General features: G+C 38.9%; 1 protein-coding gene across 7 annotated transcripts in view; it reads left to right on the top strand.

Moving 5' to 3' along the window:
- PLA2R1 (phospholipase A2 receptor 1) overlaps positions 1-21,515 on the top strand; it is a 128,026-nt gene that overhangs the window by 63,944 nt on the left and 42,567 nt on the right. For all 7 annotated transcript variants that reach the window (XM_077957093.1, XM_015110225.3, XM_077957096.1 and 4 more), the window contains 6 exons: positions 9,676-9,878; positions 12,924-13,069; positions 17,004-17,088; positions 19,555-19,687; positions 20,250-20,285; positions 20,763-20,920. In XM_077957093.1, coding sequence (XP_077813219.1) covers positions 9,676-9,878; positions 12,924-13,069; positions 17,004-17,088; positions 19,555-19,687; positions 20,250-20,285; positions 20,763-20,920 — 761 coding nt within the window. The remainder of the gene's footprint in view (positions 1-9,675; positions 9,879-12,923; positions 13,070-17,003; positions 17,089-19,554; positions 19,688-20,249; positions 20,286-20,762; positions 20,921-21,515) is intronic.

Below are 21,515 nucleotides of genomic sequence, written 5' to 3'. Positions count from 1 at the left end.
TTAATAAATATTAGCCTTTCTTATTGCAGAGAAATAATTTGCAGAATTTTACCTAAAGCTACAGACAGTGACATTGCTAATCTATTAGGGTTCCTCACCCATACATTCTAAGATGCAGGACCTATTCTGTGCTGGACCAGTCACCAATGTGAGCACCCTGGGAAACCACAGAGCTTTAAAGGAAGGTATGACTGTGGCCTACACACACATTTCCCCAACACTTATAAGCTAGTGTTAAATGTTTTTTTAAAAATTCCTTTAGACCTCCTGAAATTAGAAGAAAGAAAAAAGAGAGAGATCAAAGAAAGTCAGTTTACATTCTCTCTGTTAAATACATGGTTTAAAACCCTGTAGTTTTGAAGACTTAAGTTTAGAAGTTACACCATCCTAATGAGTAAAGAGCTGAACAAACTGAAAAATCAACAACTCTTCTTAGACCCATCACAAGGCAAACCACCGCCACCCAAAACTGGAAAAATACAAAGATACAGAGAATCACAACTTCCTGGATCGGAAACCCGTCAGCAGAAACCTCCAGAGGAACCTGTGCTGGGAGAGGAACATCTGAACCGTCATTGATAAAATTGCTGGAGGCTCAGCACAGACACTCTGAGGGTTCTCCCGGGTGACCCAGTCATAGGGGACCCCCACACTTTTGTGAGTTCTAGTTCCAGGTAATCTATCAGGTTATCACAGTGAAATATCAGAGAAAAAATTCCCTAATGCTTCCAGCAGAGGGAGAGGAAAAGGAACCATTTTGAAATATAGCAAAGCATTCCGTTCCTAACAAGGCCCCACCTCAGGAGAGGCTGTTTTGTCAGACTGCTGCTGGAGTTTTATCAGAGCCTGACTCATCTGGAGGAAGGGAAATCTACAACTCCAGCCAGCTCTATCCTTTCACGTGATGGAAAGGAAATACCCCGCTCCAGCTCTCTAGCCATCCTGTCCCACCAAGCAGGGAAAAATAACTGAGAAGCATTCGCTGGTCAAGGGCACAGTCCAGGAACACAGGCTCACCAAAAGGCTGAAACCTAATGGTAAAATTGTAGAACACTTCCCCTCCTCTCACACCTTACCATTCCATCGCAAAGGCCTGTTTACTGCAGTTTCTTTTACCCAGTATATTACATCCACTTTTCAACAAAAATATTACAAGACATACTAAAAGGCAAGAAACATAGTTTGAAGAGACTGAACAAGCATCAGAGCCAGTCAGCTATGACAGGGATGTTGAAATTACCAGACAAGCAATTTTTTTAAATTTGATTAATATGCTAAGGGCTTTAATGGGAAAAGTAGACAACATGCAAGAACAGCTGGATCCTGTAAGCAGAGAGGTGGAGAGTCTAAGAAAAAACAAAAAAACAAACAAAAAAAAGAAATGCTACAGATCAAAACACCATCACAGAAATGAAGAATGCTTTTGATGAGTTTATAGTAGACTGAACACACATGAGAAAAGAATCTCTGAGTTTGAGTATATGATAATACAAACTTCTGAAACTGAAAAACAAAGAGGAAAAAGACTGAAACAGAACAGAATATTCAAGAACTGTGGGACAACTACAAACTGTGTAATGGGAATATCAGAAGGAAAAGAAAGAAATAAAGGAAAAGAAGCAATATTTGAAGCAATAATAACTGAGAATTTCCCCCAAGTTAATATCAGACACCAAACCACAGATCCAGGAAACTCTGAGAACACCAACCAAGATAAACACACGAAAAACTACATGTAGACATACTGTATTCGAACTTCAGAAAATAAAAAATAAAGACAAAATCTTGAAAGAAGCCAGAGGGGAAAAAACACCTTACCTCTGGAGGAGCAAAGATAAGAATTATATCTGACTGCTCTTCAGAAATCATCGAAGCAAGAAGAAAGTAGCATGAAATATTTAAAGTGTTAAGAGAAAAAAAACCCTCCAACTTAGGATTCTATACTCTGTGAAATTATCCTTTAAAAATGAAGGAGAATTTTTATCAGATTTTATCTGATTTTTATCAGACAAACAAAAATTCGGGAAATTTGTTGCTAGTAGACCTACCTTGCAAGAAATATTCAAAGAAATTCTTCAGAGAGAAGAAAAATGATATAGAAGCTCAGATCTATGTAAAGAAAGAAGGAGCATCAAATGAAGGTAAAATAAAAACTTCTATTTTTCTTATTCTTAATTGATCCAACAAATAATAGTATGTTTAAAGTAATAGCAGCAATATATTCAGTCATAGGTGAGATAGATAGATGATAGATGATAGAGTTGCTTTTATACAAGTGAAATGAGTGACAGAGATGGCGCAAGGGATGAGAGGGACTTTGGGTGGTTGTGATGTGTCCGTGTAAGTTCATCAGTGGTAATAAATGCACCACTGTGGTGTGGGATGTCTATAGTGAAGGAGATTGGAGGGCAGTGGTGTTAGAGGGGCGCTCTCTGTATTTTGCATTCAATTTTGCTGTCAACCTAAAACTTTCTGTTACTGTTTTTTAAAATTATACTTTTGAAAGATGCATGCAAAGTGAAATGAAGACAAATTAGTTTTTTGTATATAAACATCAGTTTAGGAAATTTGTATGGAAACTGGTGACTTTCCAATAGCTCCAAACAAGTAACATCATAATTCGCTCAACAGAAAGACCTTGTTCTACAAATCTATGAATATTATTAAAATAAAGAGAGTAATAAACTTCCATGTCACACTATACTGCAAAAAAATAAAAGTTTAGGTATCATTTCTATACACTTAGGAATTTTGTTAGGAATGTCTATACCTGTCAAAATAAATTAATACATTTTGAGTAGAGAAAATCTTTGGTTTTTAATATTAAGTTTCTTGGGGGCATATTTAGATGTCGGAAATCTGGAATTGAAGCAGAGCTTCTTGTCATTCATAAGTTTCTGCTGTAATTTATTTGAGTGGCACTACTCTTTTTCTCTTTTCCCTAAAGCAAAAATAATGCCATGATGTTCAGTTTGGCTGCTCAAGCTGATTGACACTGAGTAAATTGTCTCTGAATAAGATGAAAATGTAAATCTTTTTGAAGAAAATAGCAATATAAAAGCTTCTGTGTTTCCCTTTTTCTTTTAAATTGCAACTTGCAGAAACACTGCCTAAATCACCTTTTCTTTCCTGCCTGTCACAAAATAATCCATTAGCTTCGTCCCCACGTCAGAATCTTAATCCAGCAAAGACTAACTACATGAATTGACCACTGAACAGGAAGCCTACAGCTTTTTGTAAACTCATCCAGGACTCTGTCTCTATGTCATACCAGCAAAATATTCACCCACCCCACATCCCACACCACAGTGTATATTTGCTACAATTGACGAACCTACATGAACACATCAGAACCCCCAAAGTCCCTCTCATCCTTCCTATCATTCCTGTCATGCATTTCACTTGCATAAAAGCAAATCAGAAGGGAATCACCTTTCTGTCATTTTTTTTTCAACTTAGTGTTATGTTCACCAAATAGTATTACCACCAGATGGTATCTACCAGTAGTAGAACCACCAAGCATCAGCAATTATCAATTCATGACCAATCTTCTTCCATCTGTACCCTCACCCCTTTCCCATATTTTTTCATAGCAAATCCTCAACATCATATTGTTTCATCCATAAATATTTCAGCATTATTTCCAAAAAATAGAGACTTCTTTTTAAAAGACCTAATAATACAATTATCACCCCTTAAAGTAATTAACTATAATTGCCTATCATTATAAATCTTCAGTTAACGCTCAAATTTCTAAATGGCTCATAAATATTACGTAATGTATTTTACAGCTAGTTTGAATCAAGATCCAAAGAAGGTTCACGCATTGTAATTGGTTGATAGATCTCCTAAAGTCTGTTTTCATCTCTGTGTTTCCCGCCCCTCCCCAATTTCCACCCCTGCCTTTATTTGTTAATGCAAATGTGCTTTGTCTTATAAATTTTCCTGCAGTTTGTTGATTGTATTCACATCACATTGTTTAATGTGTTACTCTATTTTCTTTTTCATAAAATAGGCATTTTTATTTTTAAAAAGAATGAAAGGATTGACCAAAATAAGAATTTTTTTTTTTTTTGAAAGATGGTTTCATAGGTAGTTGTGTGCTCTGTCTGGAGGCACATAATGTCCAATTTTTTTCTCTTTTTGTGATATTAGCAGCCTTTGATGGTCAATTCTTAAATCCATTGACTCATTAGGGGTTTCTTCATTTATAGCTGGGATAGTCCTATAAAGAGGTAATTCCTTTCAATCAATTTTTTGTTACCCCATGGTACAATGTTTATAGGAAACACAGAACAAATGCTTAGTTCTTTCCCTTTACTAGCTTTCAAAATAATTATTTCTTCATTAGCATCCTTCATCCGTGACCCATTAGAGGTGTTTTTCTTTTTTTAGCATTACTATGAAGTAAGGGTTTTAAACATAGTTGATATGTTTTAGTCCGTTGGAATTATCCTTTTTAATGCTCAAATGCCCCATCTTTGTGATGGGAATCTCTTCAAGGAATATCTTCTGAATCCTTCTGATGTGATCCTAGTAGTCTTTGATAGTGTCCGTGCTATCTGATATGACAGATATAAATTTCTGCTGCAGACCTAGAAGCATCCATTGCATCAAGGAACCCTGGTTTCTTTTGATGGGAAATGATATTATTTCAGCATCACAGACTGGGCTTATGGGTTCTCGTTGTTTGTGGTTTGTTATTGTTTCTAGGCCATTTCAGTGGACAGATCTAGGAAGTGTGTGTTTGTGTGCGTGTGTGTGTAAGATTAAACACTTTTTGAGTTCAAATTCATACTTGCAATTTGAATTCAGGACTACAAAGTTAATTAACCTATATTTTAACTGTATTTCCTTTCTTTCATGCCAAATTTTCCATTCTTAAAACACCAGAAAATCCTGTTATTTTTAGTAAAAAGCGACAACAAAGGCTCTCTATGACAGTTGGTATTTCAAGAGAAATGAAATATTCAGGTGAAACAGGAAAAATGGTTTTCATCCATACTAATTATTGCCACTGATTAAATGGAAAGATGATAAATTAGCTTCTCATTCAAGGAGAAGCTAATGCTTAGAAACTAAAATGTACTTTGTACCTAGATTCAAGATTCAATATAAGTGGAGGTTGCTCTATGGTGAAAGAAAATAGATGAGTCTATACTTGTTAAGACATTCAAAAACACTTTTCCAAGTTATATTAGAGGCTCATAGGTGTCTGTATTGAGAAAAATAAACACTTTCAATCAGTCCTTTGCAGCCATCCATAACTCAGGCTCTGTGAAAAATGTTTTGTTTCTAGACCTAGATACCCCTGGCGTGTTCCATTCCTGTGGGATGACTCTGGGGCATGTTCACCCTGATTGTTCCCAGCCCATGGAAATCTGCAAGTGACAAGGAAAATAAGATCCCAATAGAGCAAGTCAGGTTTATTTTCTTGAAAGTGCCCTGCACATAGTGAGGAGTAGTGAGAAGCCTGTCCCATCAGTAGGCCAATCCATTTTAAGGCTCATCAAAGCTCTGAAACGAGCCACCACATAAATAAGGATAAACCCAGTCTAATTTCTGAGAAGCCCTTAGAACACTGACGTATCTCCTCATAATCATGTAAGTAACTGTCATGCAAAGTAAAAATGTGACAGTAGATCGTCAAGGAAATGCTGTGGCCACACACAGGAGAGAAACAGGATCAGGGGAATGCGAGAGAGCTCCATGGGACAGGAGCATAATTTTAGGGGAACTCATTCATTCATTTATTCAACTGCTTATCGAATGCCCACCCACTCACTCTGTACCTTGATACTGTCTCACAGTAGACCCAAATAAATCTGGTTTCAAATCCCGGAGCAAGCCCACTACGTTTGCGGCCTTTGGCAAGTTACTAAGCCTCTGTGCCCTAATTTTTCCATCTGCACAATCAGGCACTAATGCCTGTCTCAAAGAGTTTCTGAAGTTAAACAGGGAAAAGACCATATAAATTGCCTAGCACAGTGCCTGGCAGATACACAGCATTGTAGGAAACTTGCCTAGCCTACCCAAAGAGCTTCACTTTCCTCTGTTAGAGGAGAGAAGGAGAGAGAGGGAAGGTGAGAGGGTAGAGGACTTGAGAGATGAGGATGTAAAGGGTTGTTGCAGGGAACTGGAAAATAAGCAGGCAGACTCAAGTGAAATAATTGTCTAGAGGCACTGAAAAGCCAGCACAAAAAGGTTTGGTCAGGCCGGGCGCGGTGGCTCAAGCCTGTAATCCCAGCACTTTGGGAGGCTGAGACGGGCGGATCACGAGGTCAGGAGATCGAGACTATCCTGGCTAACACGGTGAAACCCCATCTCTACTAAAAAAATACAAAAAACTAGCCGGGCGAGGTGGCGGGCGCCTGTAGTCCCAGCTACTCGGGAGGCTGAGGCAGGAGAATGGCGTGAACCCGGGAGGCGGAGCTTGCAGTGAGCTGAGATCCGGCCACTGCACTCCAGCCTGGGCGACAGAGCGAGACTCCGTCTCAAAAAAAAAAAAAAAAAAAAAAAAAAAAAAAAGGTTTGGTCAATGGGTTTGTTTTTAGATATCTGAACAGAGAGGTGGACAGTGGCGGTTTTCCCAGCTCACTTAATTTTGCATAGTTAGATAACTTGGTGAATTAGAATTTCTTAATTGACAGAAAGTCTCCCCATTCATGTTGGCAGGAGAGAGTGAGTGGGGTGAGGGTATGGCAGGTAAGGAGAATCTGTCAAAATGTGAGATTCACCACTGAGAATAATCATTTTTCTTCCCCAGTGGGAAGTGAGTTATCAAATTTAAGAACAATTTCTCTGAAAGAAAATTCGCCTCTGCTCTTTCCCACACCCTTACCCTTATTATTTGGCTTTGCAAGCATCCCCACAATATAGGCTTATAAATTTAGTTTATCTCTCCCTTAGCCTGGTCTCCCTTTATTATACCACTTTACTGCTTCTTTGGGGCTGAGACTCTAAAATTTGGGTCAAATGTTCCATTAAGTTAACCACTTTAGAATACCAATACCACTCCTGCAGCACTTTTCATCTTCATAGTGGTTCACAAACATCTCCTTCTTCACTAATGAAGATGAGTCGAATATCTTATAGCATCTAAAACCAAAGCTATTTAATCATTGTCTGATGTGGGAAAGTGAGACAAAATGCAAGACCAACAAAAAAGTATATTACATTTCAGACTTGCTGATTCAAACTTTTGAAAAATTCTATGAACATACAGGCAGAATTCATGCCACAAAATCCTGGTTTTTGTAATGAAAATGGCCATAAGCATAATAGCAACACTGCAGGGGTATATTTAGCTCATCATATTTTATAGAGTGCTTTTCAATTCATTATTTCATTTGATCTTCATGAAAACCCATGAGAAGAAAAGGAATTATTATTCACATATTTTAGACAAGGCCTATTGTGATTAATTCACATCCTCAAGTTTCCAGTTACTAAAGATTTGTACTGGGACTAGAACCCCAAACTTCACACTCCAAGTCCCCCACGAGGTTTCCTACCTGTGCTGTGCAGTTTCTGGAGGTTCCACTGGGGCCCCTCAAAGGATGGGGGAACGGAGCAGGAATGTGTGTGTTCCCTCCTCTTTCAACTAGAGCAGCTCCACAAATATATTGTATTCGGGGCTTCCACATGGATTTCTCCGGTTCGGTTTTATTGCACAGAGCATGCAGCATCTCCTCTATTGTTCATGATCCAGCTGGACTGTGAGCTGCATTCTGAAGTTACTCAACAGGCCTTCAAAGCTCCACTAATGGCAGGGGCAGTTACATACTATAATCTCTCCCCCTTGCCTGCCCACAACCTTGCATCTATAACACCAGCTAGCTGTTCTCGGCCAGTAGAGCCATCTGATGGATTTTGGATGCACCAACTCTTCCTTGACTTCCTTTTCTTCTATATGAGACATAGCGTGTTTCCTCTTTTACCACTGGCCGTTTTTACCTTTGAGGCTCTCTGATTCATCGCACAGGCCCAGGGAGTTCTTCCAGATCAGAACCGCCTTGCCATGGTGATGCTGGTGCCTAACACACTTGTGCAGCCAGGACTGTTGAAGACACAAACACTCATACACTCATTCTTTAGCAAATGATTCCATTCCTAAAGAGATGCTCTATGTCTTCCTTTGTCTTCTTTCTTCTCACTTGCACTCTTCATTTTCCCTCTCTTTTGTCTTTCCATGAGCATAAAACAATCAGAACATAGATGACAAGCACAATGCCAGTTACTCAGTATCTGAAAACATTGAAGCCGTTACTTCTGAAGGGAAATTAAGCAAGATAAATATCAAGTAGCAAGTGACGACATTTTTTAAAGAGCCTTCAGGTACAGAATCATCGCAAGTCTTCAGATGCTTCGTCTATAATCACTCTCTTTTTACAAGCATGCCTTGAAAACTCATGTCTCCTTTTCATCCTTCAAAATTCAGCTCACATGTCACTTCCTACAAATGTTTTACTGACATCTCTGGTGAGGCTCCATCACCCCTTCTGATGTCTCCTCCAGAACTTCGAACACACCTTTTACTATGGCACTTTACACATTATATTTATTACAATTGCTTGTTTATGTGTCTGTATCTCACACTAAACTAAGAATTGGTTTTTGGTTTGCTTTGCTTCATCCTTTTGTTTCAAGCAGCTAATTATACAACCTCGCTGAGCACATTGCAGATGTACAATTTTTTATTGTTGTTGATGAATGTGAATTTAGTTAATTAAATGACCACCCAGGATTCGAGAAAAAACAAGCTCATTCTTACTCATTTTAATCTTATTTTTGGAATAGAATTGCTTTCTACTATTCTTCACTGAAATTTGAAGTGTTGTTTTTGTTTTTGTTTTGTTTTGTTTTGTTTTTGCTGTCATATGAGTTGTATAGATTTTGCTGACAAACTTAAGAATCTTAATTTATACATTGTTTCTGTGGAAAAACACATTTTACCTTCTAAAATGTTCAAGCATACACAAAGAAAAAAGTGGAGTTTTGTCCGTGACTATTATATCACATTTCCCAATATCTCACATATACTATGAAGGTGGGAGGCAAAATCTCTGTACTTTGCTTTTCATACAAAAGCCTCTCTCTCTCTCTAATTCTGTTTCTCTCTTCCTTTTCTCTGATGTCTGCCTTGTCCCTGCCCCTAGATCTTTACCTCATTTAGAGAATTCATCTCATTCTCTTCATTCTTCCAAGGTTTACAGTTTGGTTTTCTGTTGTATACTTTATGGTCTACCTTGAATCTGTTATTCACATATTTCCCCCTGTTGAATCCAGTTGTTAGAGGATGAGCACTATGCACTTTTCATTGTTGATTTTTCACAGTGGGATTTCGAAGTATAATATTGAAATATGGGGGATATTTTGGTTCCAGGTAGGAATAGCTCCTAATTCTTCATCATTTGCCATCTGAGCACAAAGCAGACAAGGTCCAAATTTCAGCCTTCACACTCTCTTTTCTCTCTTTCCCATCTTCCATTATTTTCTCCAGAGATGAAGAGAAATGACATAATCAGGTCAATAAGACATTCGTTTTCATCTTGATTGTTCCTGTCTGGGTGCTTAATTATGAGATGTCAATTATTCAACACTCTAAAGAGCAGTCTTCTGAGCACAAAACGTTTTAGTTGTCTGGTATTAAAAGTGCTTGTTTTCTGCTTTCAGGCTACAGTGGTGGCTGTGTTGCCATGCGAGGAAAGCATCCACTTGGTAGCTGGGAAGTGAAGGACTGTCGGCACTTTAAGGCAATGTCCTTGTGCAAGCAGCCAGTTGAAAATCAGGAAACAACAGAGCATGAAGAGAGATGGCCCTTTCACCCCTGCTATTTGGACTGGGAGTCAGAGCCTGGTCTGGCCAGTTGCTTCAAGGTGATACCAAGGTTACATGGGCATTCTTAACAGGACTAACACTATTTTAATTTGATCCATGTATCTCAAATTCCTTTATTCCAGGAATCTTTTTTTTCCAGAACAGTGCCTGACAGACAGCAGGTGCTTAATCAACATTTGTTGCCTGTCTCTATCCTTTCAATCATATTCCAAATAATTTTTAAGTAAAAAAAATCGACACATCCTGGTGATATTGAAGACTTCCTCATGAAGATTGTTATCTGTTCAGCAGAAATACCATGCACGTGGCCAGGCATGGTGGTTCATGCCTGTAATCCCAGCACTTTGGGAGGCCAAGGCAGGCATATCACTTGAGGTCAGGAGTTCTAGACCAGCCTGGCCAACATGATGAAATCCCATCTCTACTAAAAATACAAAAAGTAGCCAGGTGTGGTGGCATGCACCTGTAGTCCCAGCTACTTGGGAGGCTGAGACAGGAGAATCGCTTGAACCCGGGAGGCAGAGGTTGCAGTGAGCCGAGACTGCACCACAGCATTCCATCCTGGGCAACACAGCGAGACTCTGTCTCAAAAAAAAAAAAAAAAAAAAAAGGAAAGAAAAGAAATACCATTAATCCCTGGAAGGAGGGCACCGTGCTCTGGTTATCACTCCTGGGGGAGAACTCTAAACACCTAACCAGTTTCTGCATAAGTTCCTAGCTCTGACAGGAGGTTTTGCACAAACTTGGCTGCCAGAGTATGAATCTGGTGAGAAAGAATTCCCACACAACAAGATGGGCAAAATAACTTTATTACAGGGTGAGTACTCCTTGGCTGAAATGCTTGGAACCAGAAGTGCTTTGGATTCTGGATTTTTTTTTTATATTTACATAGTACTTACCAGTTGAGCATCCCAAATCTGAAAGTTCAAACTCCAAAATGCTCTAGTGAGCATTTCCTTTGAGTGTCTTGTCACTGCTCCAGAAGTTTTGGATTTTGGAGCATTTTGGAGTTTGGATTTTTGGATTTGAGATGCTCAACTTGTATTCACAGATAGGCAGCAAGAAGCAACCAAAGCCTAGGATCTATGGTGAGCCATTCCCCCAAGGCTCAGGAAAGCACCCCTGGGAAGATGGAATCTTGTCTGCACACGCCCCACTTTGCAGGACAGCTGAGGGCTCCTGAAAGTGCTCCTTTCTGGGTTTTTATCCCGGGTGCCACCTGGATCACTGAGCTAAAGTATTGCAAGACATCCTACTCTAGGAGGGATAAGGACGGTTCCTCCTTATCTCAGGATATTGCATTCTTGGTACACTCTGCCTGAGAATTGCCAAGAAAAAGAGGAAGAGCTGGGTCAGCAAGGGTCATCTGGGGACCTGTCCTCCTGCAATATTGTTAATACACCAAGTGAAGGAGGCAGACACTCAGAGGGTGTTAAGTGGTATAATTTCATATTGTTTGTAAACCAACAAATAAAGTTTTTATTATTGAATAATACAATTTTACTAATAAGGATAGCTTTTGCAGCTTGCCAGACACCTGAAGATCAAACAAATTAATGCATACGGTTGATTTGTATGTGTATAATGTGTGTGTGTGTGTGTGTGTGTGAAGAAATTTCTATTTTTAAAATCAGCTTTAGATCCTACATTTAAATTAGTTCCTACAATCCTGTCAGAAACACTTTTTTTGAAATATGATTTTTTTAAATGTTTGGTGGTTTTGTTTTGGTTTATTTTACAAATAGGGTTTCACTAAGTCTTGGGAGAAAGTTCCCCAGCAGCTCTGCACGTCAGAGCGGAACGAAGACAGACTCTATCTCCGGAACTGTGGTAGCTTGTACGTGGCATGAAGCAGCTGTGAATGTGCTCGATTTAAGTTGTACACATATATAATCCTACATTACGTTCATAGAATGATAGGCCCAAAAGTGGCCTCACCCAGTAATAAGTTAAACCTTAGAGATCAGTAAACTGAGGCACGTGAAATGTAGTGATTTGCCCAAGATCACAATTATTTATTGACAGAGTTGGAATAAATCCCTGGTTTGGGACTTCTGGTCTGGTGCCTTTTCTACTATATATCACCCTGATATGTCAACAAATGCATGGTGTGTGTGTGATAGGCATGGTGGTAGGATTTATGAATTTAGAGTGATTCAGGAAGAGGTTCCCAGAGGAGACAAGTTTTGACATATAATTTAAAAGATGGAAAGGTTGTTCTGTGGTCCACAGGACTTGGAAAGCTATTCATTCTGGTCTCAGCAAATAAGAGCCTGGGGAGGGCTGGCCACAGGGTGTACCTGTCTGGCATCAGAGGCTCAGGCTTAGTGCCAGGCAGTTAAAAATAAGAAGGGTACAGAGGACTGGGATTGCAAGCTCTGGGTCTTCAGTCCCTTTCCCCAATCTTAAATAAGCCAACAGAAGACCTTCCATTCAGCTGGCTTCTTCCTGCCACCATGAAGACAGCTGAGAAGCAGCAGAGATTTTAGAGACAGCTGAACCACTGCATCTGCCAGTTCAACTAAGATCCAAAGACTCTAGAAATAGAGCTACCCTAGGTCCCAGGTCTCATTTCTCATTTCTTGCCCTGGGTCAGGCAGAGTAATGATCAGTCTGCTAATTCTAATCTGTCAGAAGGCAGTCTGGTGGGATGGAAGTTTATGGACTCTGGAAGCAAGGAATTGTAGGTCTAATCCTAGCTCTGCCAGTTTATAGCTGTGTGACCTAAAATTCTTAACCTCTCTTGGCCTGACTTTATTTATCTATTGACAAATATTTACTGAGGGACAAGTACATGCCAGTCACAGAAGATTTAGGGTGAAAAAAAAATTCTTCAAAAAGCTCATTTATAAAACTGAGTTTATTACATTCTCATCAGGAATTTGTTATGAGGATAAAAGGAACTAATAGTTTTATGATGACTAGGCACATTCTAGTTCAGTAAATGTTACTTCCTCCCACTAGATTAAGCTCTTATAAAGAATAATGACAATTATATTAATATTACTCTTACTTTCTAGAGCAGAGTTTAACAACCTCACCTTATCTATAACAATGTTAATTTATTTTCTTTTACTATACAGGTATTTCATAGTGAAAAAGTTCTGACGAAAAGAACATGGAGAGAAGCTGAAGCGTTTTGCGAAGAATTTGGAGCTCATCTTGCAAGCTTTGCCCATATTGAGGAAGAGAATTTTGTGAATGAGCTCTTACATTCAAAATTTAACTGGTAAATACTTGTTAATTATGAAAACTTACAGTCAAATATTCTATCTCTCAGTAATGGCTTCTGAGGGGTGAGTATCCCAAGTAGTTGTTTAAAATTCCCATATTTGTATTACACCCAAAGCCAAGAAAAATAAATATACATATAGTTTTATATTTATCTTGTACCAGGTTCTAATTTCATAAAACGAAGAACAAAGTGACAATTGTTTAGATATTTGAAATCTTTTCTTTGTGCCTCAAGTCAGAACTGTAGAGCTTTCCTGCCAAACTCAGGAATTATCTATGCCAGTGGTTTTCAAAGTGTTGTGGAAGGATCCCAGGAATCCTGGAACCCCAGGAGTATGAGAGGACCATGTAGGCAGAGCTCCTGGTTCCTTCCACGCCTCACCAGAGCAGCTCCAGCCAGCTCCACTGCTGATTATTTTGTATATAATGCGATCCTATGTAAGATTTTGTTTGGGAAAAAAAAAAAAAAAAAACAGTCCCAGTAATTTTTTTTTAAATTCCAACCCAACCCCCTAAGTTTTCATTTGAGGAAACAAACTTTCTCTTATCTGTATCCACCTTGCAAGTTTACAGAACCTTGAATTCAATGGAGTTAGAAATTCAAGCTTAAATTGGAAGAACTCTAAACTGTCTTGTGCTACCTCCCACCACATACTGTGGTCATCCGCTGTCTGCATAATTCCTTCCAATTTCAGAATGCTTCTTATTTGAGAGAAAGCCCATTCCATTGCAGAAGGTTGATTTCAAAGAGCAGTTTTCTAATAAGCTAGAAATCTGCCTCCCCTCAATTTGAGCTAGAGCAAATACAGATCAAATCTATGCTATTTTCAAATATTTGAAGACAGTCATCTTGTCCCCTTCCTGTGAACCCCCCACTCCCCACGTTGGCCTCTCACTTTGGAATGTTCTGTCAGTCAGCCTGCACTGTGAGAGTATCTTCTGTGGAAGATACATGCATTACATGCATAGCTGGTTGGAGAATTCAATAGATGTGACAGACAAAATCCTGCCTCTGAGGATGTTGTGATCAGCACAACTCCATGGCTCTGTATATTTATTTAATGAAAACAACTATAATAATAGGTATTCTGCTTCGAGCGCTGGAAATCTGAAGTCTCAATGAAACACTGGCCTGAATCCCAGAGAAAAATCCCGGACTATTTTTTGAGGAAAATCCTCCTCGCCTTTCCCACAAGTTTCCTTGTAGGACATTCCCATGACAAGATTAACATGCAACATCTATCAAATTATTCATCTTCCACATCTACAACAATGACCTTAAAGCTGGGAGATTTTGACATCTCTCCATGTGAGTCTTGTGCAGCATTCTGCAGGGAAGGAAGGAGATTTTATCATAAAATATGTTTGCAAAACAATGTACAGTCTTGGAGATTTGCCATGTTCATTAGCATCATAAAGGGTTCTAGAAGGAAGCACTTTCTTTGACCACAAATCCCTTTTTTAAGAACACTTATTGACATCCCACAGAACTGCTAGTCCCTACGGGAAATGCTGACATGAGGCCATGACTCAGGAACCTGGTTCCTCATCACACTTGGTCGGGACGCCTTTTTTACAGAGCTTTCTGGCCTCACACCAGAGCTGCTGAGTCAGACTCTGAGTCTGAAGAAAAGTTTAAGAAGCTTCCTGGCTAATTGGATTATCAGCCAGGTCTGAGGCCATAAATCCAAGGAATAGGTGATAGTCTCCATCGTTCAAAGTTACATTTTACTTCATTACTTTAGCTTCCTGCAAGACATATTTGCATATTCTGCCTTTGCATTTTAGTGAGGTTTGCCATATGACAACCACACACAAACTGCTTCCCAGTTTGCTTTAAGATCAAATGTCACTGTCATTTCTGTTTATATAAGTTCTCGTGCTTAAAATGTCTCGTAGAATTTAGTCCCAAGCATCTATCAAATCATAGTTTTTCAATATCTGATCACAAAAGCCGTATAATATGAGCCAGGCACAGTGGGTCACAGCACTTTGGGACACTAAGATGGAAGGAACACTTAAGGCCAGGAATTCAAGATCAGCCTAGGCAGCATAGTGAGACTCAGTTTCTACCAAAAAAATTTCACAATTAGCCGGGTGTGGTGGCCACACCTGTAGTCCCAGCAAAACCTAGTTCGAAGTTACAGTGAGGTATGATTTTGCCACTGCACTCCAGCTGGGCAACAGGGCGAGAACCATCTTTAAAGAAAATATTTAAAAATTCTTGACTGGGCGCAGTGACTCACACCTGTAATTGTAGCACTTTGAGAGGCCAAGGCAGATTGCTTGAGCCCAGGAGTTAGGGAACAGCCTGGGCAACATGGTAAAAACCCCATCTCTACCAAAAAAATACAAAAAAAAAAAAATAGCCAGGTGTAGTGGCACACGTCTGTAGTACCAGCTGAGGAGACTGAGCTGAGGTAGGAGTATCAGTTGAGCCCAGGAAGAGGAGGTTGCAGTGAGCCAAGATTGTGCCACTATACTCCAGCCTGGGTGACAGTGTGACCCTGTCTCAAAAAAAAAAAAAATTATCAATAACTGTGTATATTTCACTTTATTCCCAGATTACCAGAGAATTCAGTCAAATCTGATGCTTAATTATAGCAAACATACCAGATCTCATAGTTAGCAGCTATAGCAGGTATGCTGCTTTTCCTTCCTATGGCACTGCTTTTCTATTTCTATTTTATTAGTCAGACATACACACACACGCACACGTATGCACATACATATGTGTTTATTAAATGTTATACAATTTCAGGAAACTGATGAAGAGAAAGTAAATACCATTTCATCTTCCAGGAGCCAGTATATAGCAGGGAAGACATAGATCTCTGAATTCAGTGAGGAAAGACAAAGTTCACAACACCAGGAGAGAGACATGGATTTTCAGCCTATGCCATGGAGATTAGTGTGCTTGGCTTAAACAGAAGGTGGCCATTCTCACCTTCTCCCAACCTTAAATGTAAGGTGTCATCATGACAGTGCCCAGCTGGGCACCAGTGATCTCTTGGATTTCTAAGCTGAATTTGCTTTTAATCTGTGTCATCCAGGCAGAGTAGCTGACACATCTGAGAAGGAATTCCTCAGAATAGGTTTGCTTCTCTGCACGAAGGAAAATAAAGTATCTTTCCTGACATCTGAATCTTTTAAATCTTTGATTCTTCAAAATTATTCTCAGAAAATGATCTTAGTGAGATGGTTCATTGCACAATTAGGCTTTATCACTCGATTGATTGAGGACTCTGTGGACACATTTGTACTCTGCCTCATAGAGGGGAAGGTGACTCTCTGTGGAGCTTCTCGCCAAGTCTAAACCAATGGTGATGACTGAAGTTAATCTACCATGGCTCAGGGTGACTGGCTTTAGAATTATTTATGTTGATATCTGAAAAAAAAAAAAACCTGTGTACCTTTTATTCAATGAAGATGATGATGGCTGACTTTCAGAGAATACATGAACGTTTAACAAAAGAACAACAAATCAAAGCATAGTAAAGTAGAACAAATAGTATAGTGAGGTAGTAAACACACAGTAAAGTAGCGAAAGGTCCTCTTGGCTAGAGATGTTCCAAAATTTCTTACTAATTTTCTTTTCATGTGTTCTTGTCCTGACTGAAAGGCTTTGCTATTCCTGATGAGAAACTCATGTTCTCAATAAAAGCTGACTTTTCCCCAACTGTATATCACCTGTGAGCAAACCACACAAACCAAGAGAAATAGAATGTGAGGCTTATTCTTCTCTCAGTTCATGTCATAGCACAGCGTTTTGCACATTTAAAATGTTCATTGCTTGTTGACTTGATCAATCCTGCCAGTAGCATCAGCTGTTTCCTGCATACATAAATATTTTTGAATTTTTTTTAACCTTTCACATAATGCTGTAAATTTGATGGGAAAGGCAAAGCTTTTGTTTCTTCTCTTCACAGGACAGAAGCAAGGCAGTTCTGGATTGGATTTAATAAACGAAACCCACTGAACGCTGGCTCGTGGGAGTGGTCTGATAGAACTCCTGTAAGTCTTTTCGAACTGGAGAAAAGGGATGGATTCCAAACAAGTGGCCCCAGAACCACGTGGTAAACCAAGAGAACCTAGAAATGATGGCCAGAGCTCCCATGACAAAACTGCACCAGACCTTGGTACCAGGAGAATTATTTGGCAAGGTCCTGGGAAATGTTTGCTAGCCACATTGTTCTGAGGCCATTGTACAATCTCAGCCTGAAAAAGTATCAAAAACCTCCAAAAAGTCTCCCTAAACCAACCTGAAAAAGAATAAAAAACCTCCAAAAAGTCCCCCCACCCCCCAAATCATCTCCCATATGAAGAGTCTCTCTGGCAGAGAAGCAGCTATTCTTTTAAATAACACAAGACTCCGTTTACCCTGTACCTCCCTATCCTGCATAGCACCTGATGTCTGAGTATGGGAACCTTGTCCATGTCATAATGAAAGGAAGATTATTTTGGAGAATGATTTTTCATTTACCTCACTCTGAAAGGACAGTAATGCAAGTTTTAGAAATATCACCTTCTAGAGCAAGTTGTTCCAGAAGGAAAAAGTCTTGCTTTTCATTCATTCCCATACTTGCAAACCTCTATGAAGGACAGAGAGAACTCACTATTGCGTTTTTTTTTTTCAGTTGCAATCGGTAATTCTCACATTTTTCTCAAAATGACAGGGAAAAAAACTGAAGTAGTATCCTAGATTGAAGTGGGATCCATCCTACGGCACATGAAAAATCACATTATTCACTTTCACCTGTGAAATGGGGCGACTCCGAGAGACCGCAGTGAGCACTTCATGCAACTGCTGTCGATTGAGTCCTCATGTTGTTCTGAGCACCGAGCTGAATGCACTCCTACATGATCTCATTTCATCCTTACAATAACTCAGTGTCATGGGTATTAGAATGATTAAGTGGTTTGCCTAAAATAATACATAGGAGAGCCAGGATTTGCACACAGGTTGTCTGACTCCAAAGTCACAATGCTATAATACCTCATGGTTGGCAAAATATCAGTAGCCAAACTTTGAAGTAGTAAAGAACAATAGAGAAAGCCCCATACCAAGGTGGTGTTCAAATTAGTGTCAAGGAAGAGGTTTATAGGAGAGAGTAGGAAGAGATTTTAAAGATCATTCAGCCCCACTAATCTATTTTGCTGATAGAGAAACCAAGGCTCAGAAAACAGAAAAGGCATAGCAGGGTCAACTTGCCCCGTAAATGGCAGCCACTACATAGGACAGCTGGGTGGTTCAAGTCAATATAGTACTTGAAAAAGAAAATGTGATACATAGAGGTTGAGAACACTTTCTTTTGTTTTAGTGTAACAAACTCATTAGTAATAGGAGAGAAATAGACAATCTGGCTCAGAATAAATTAGATAAGGCCGTGAAGCAGTGGCTGAGCTTCTCACCAATATCTGCTGAACAAAATGAATTCAAATCACACCATTTTCTGAATCTGAGGCTATACATATTTAAGATAGATGAATTATTGCATGATGGTGTACATGTTTGAGGAAGAACATAAGGGATTTAAAAGCATCCTTTTTTCCCCCAAATTTTTACCCCAATTTTACTTGTCATCCATCCATTCTTCTGTGAGGTAGTCATTAAATAATTGAGAAGGTTGAGTCTTTAATACCCTTATAATGTGAATTATATGAGTTATGTGGTCGTTCATGGAAAGTGACCTGATAGATTCCTGATTAAAGCTAACTATGGCTCAGAATTTAGTTATTAGAGGCAAAAAACTTAGCATATGTTCAAAGTAATCAAAATCAAAGTTAATACCAAGATCTGGCACACCCTTGAGTCCCTAAGTCTACCCAGGATCCCAAGGCTAGAAAATGTTCCCAGTTGGAAAAAAGTGCAAAAAAAAGCTTGTGTTTCATTTGATCCTTCTGGAGAAAGGAGTAGCGTACCTTTTTTTATTTTTATTTTATCTATTTATTTATTTATTTATTTATTTATTTAAGACTGAGTCTTGTTCTGTCACCCAAGATGGAGTGCAGTGGCTCGATCTCTGTTCACTGCAAGCTCCGCCTCCCAGGTTCACACCACTCTTCTGCCTCAGCCTCCCCGAGTAGCTAGGACTACAGGCGCCCGCCACCACTCCCAGCTAATTTTTTGTTTTTGTATTTTTAGTAGAGATGGGTTTTCACCGTGTTAGCCAGGATGGTCTCAATCTCCTGACCTTGTGATCCGCCCGCCTCGGCCTCCCGAAGTGCTGGGATTACAGGCGTTAGACACCACGTCCAGCTTTTTTTTTTTTTTTTAAGCATCTTTAAATTTAAAAAGCTAAATATTGATTAGCTTGTTCTTCACAAATGTGAAATAACCTTCAACTAGAATGACATCCAGACATTTCTGAAGCTTCCTGTAGAAGCCTATAATGCTTATGTACAGGGATGCCCTTTTTGATCTTTTGAAACTTTGTGGGGGAATCATCATTAAGAAATAATGAACTTCATCTGCTGCAGGTTGTCTCTTCGTTTTTAGACAATAATTATTTTGGAGAAGATGCAAGAAACTGTGCTGTTTATAAGGCAAACAAAACGTTGCTGCCCTTACACTGTGGTTCCAAGCGTGAATGGATATGCAAAATCCCAAGAGGTAAAAATATAATAAGATCTTTGCTATGTGTTTGATTTCTAATAATCTCTAGTACTTTCTCAGTTTAAACACCCCAAACCACAATATCAACAACCTGCATGATAAACTAAATTACACTATTTTAGCAAAAAATGTTTCTATACGAAATGAGAAAAAGCGACACCAATGCAGGATGCCAAGGTAGTTCACTGGGAACTGAGGTAACCAGCTAATATTCCAGAACATTTATAATGCAAGTATAGTCCGGGAGAAATGTCACTTTGACATTACAAAGTAAACGGAATTACTTGTACAATGAGTAAGTGGAAGCACCTAGTACAGTGTGTGACACACAGTGGCCTCAGCGAGTGCTCATGTCCTTCGTTCTTTAATCAGAAGCCTCTCTGGAGCCTCCTCTTCAAGTGTGAGAACTCCCCACATATTCCAAACAGCACAATGTACCTGTTTTAAAGTGAAATTTTTTAAAATGAAGGACAAAATAATGTGTTTAGAGCTGAAGTAATTCACAGACAATGCACTTGAGAAGCAAGATCAGTCAAAGTGATTTGCTTTCACTTTGCAGATGTGAAACCCAAGATTCCCTTCTGGTACCAGTACGGTAAGAACGACTCTGCAGCTCTTGAATTTCTAATTATTAATATATACCATATAAGTGCTACTATATAGCATTAATGTGTTGTTATATTTCTCAAATCAAGCCTCTCTTTTCTTGTGTCAACCTCGAGCTAATTTGTTCAAATTAATAATTAATAAAAGTAGTCATTAAATATGGTTAAGGACTAGTATCGTCAATCATTTTTATGACATGTGGTTTTAGAATATGTATCTATCCCTGATCTTTTAATCCTGGTGAAGGTATCTTGCAAGAGATAGACCAAGGAAAAAAAGCAAGTTATTTATCTATTTATGTGCATGTGTCTGTGTGTGTGTGCGGTGTGTGTGTGTGCAAATTTGTGTGTGTGTGTGTATATACAATTATTTTTAATGCTGAGTGACCAAATCACAAATTTGGGGTGAATCCTAGCATACCTATTTATCTTTTCTGCATTATTTTCACTGTTTCTTTTTCTTTCAGATGTACCGTGGCTCTTTTATCAGGATGCAGAATACCTTTTTCATACCTTTGCCTCAGAATGGTCGAATTTTGGGTTTGTCTGTAGCTGGCTGCACAGTGATCTTCTTACAATTCATTCTGCACATGAGCAAGAATTCATCCACAGCAAAATAAAAGCGGTACTTGAACATAACTCACCACGAAAAATTCAGAGTTTAGCACCTTCTTTTGCCCTTAGGACGGAGGGAGGGATGGTTTTCTCGGTTTGACTTCGGATATTTATTTAAATTTCAGTAAAAGCCATAGATTTCAGTAAAACCATAGATTTTTGAGAATTTTTTTTCTGTTATAGAGATTAAGAGAAAATAATGGAGATACAGATTTACTCTATTGCTCAGTCACTTCCCTCCTCTTCACTCTTTGTTAGCAATAATGGTGAGCATGTCGAGATTGTTTCATGAGGTTCTACAGACCCAAATTCCTGTCTTCATGGAGTTTATATTCTCGTCTGGGAAGAAAGACCATAATCAATACGAGTAAATAGAATTATATAATATATTAGAAAAAAAATAAGTGGATAAACACCACAGGGGAAAATTAAGCTCAAATGAGAGATGAGGAATACCCGGGGGGTGCCTGGCAGTTTTAAAACTTCAAATCTTACAAGAGTACATTATTTTTAAGTTTGTAAAGACTACTATACAGAAAATAGTAAGGAGTAGTTTTCTATTTCAACTTAAGCTAGAGAAAGTCTACTTAATTCCTTGCAGAACT

The sequence above is a fragment of the Macaca mulatta genome, chromosome 12 (assembly GCF_049350105.2).
Source record: "Macaca mulatta isolate MMU2019108-1 chromosome 12, T2T-MMU8v2.0, whole genome shotgun sequence".
NCBI lineage: Eukaryota > Metazoa > Chordata > Mammalia > Primates > Cercopithecidae > Macaca > Macaca mulatta.
The sequence above is the reverse complement of the archived record's forward strand: the minus strand, read 5'-3'. Positions and strand labels throughout refer to the sequence as shown.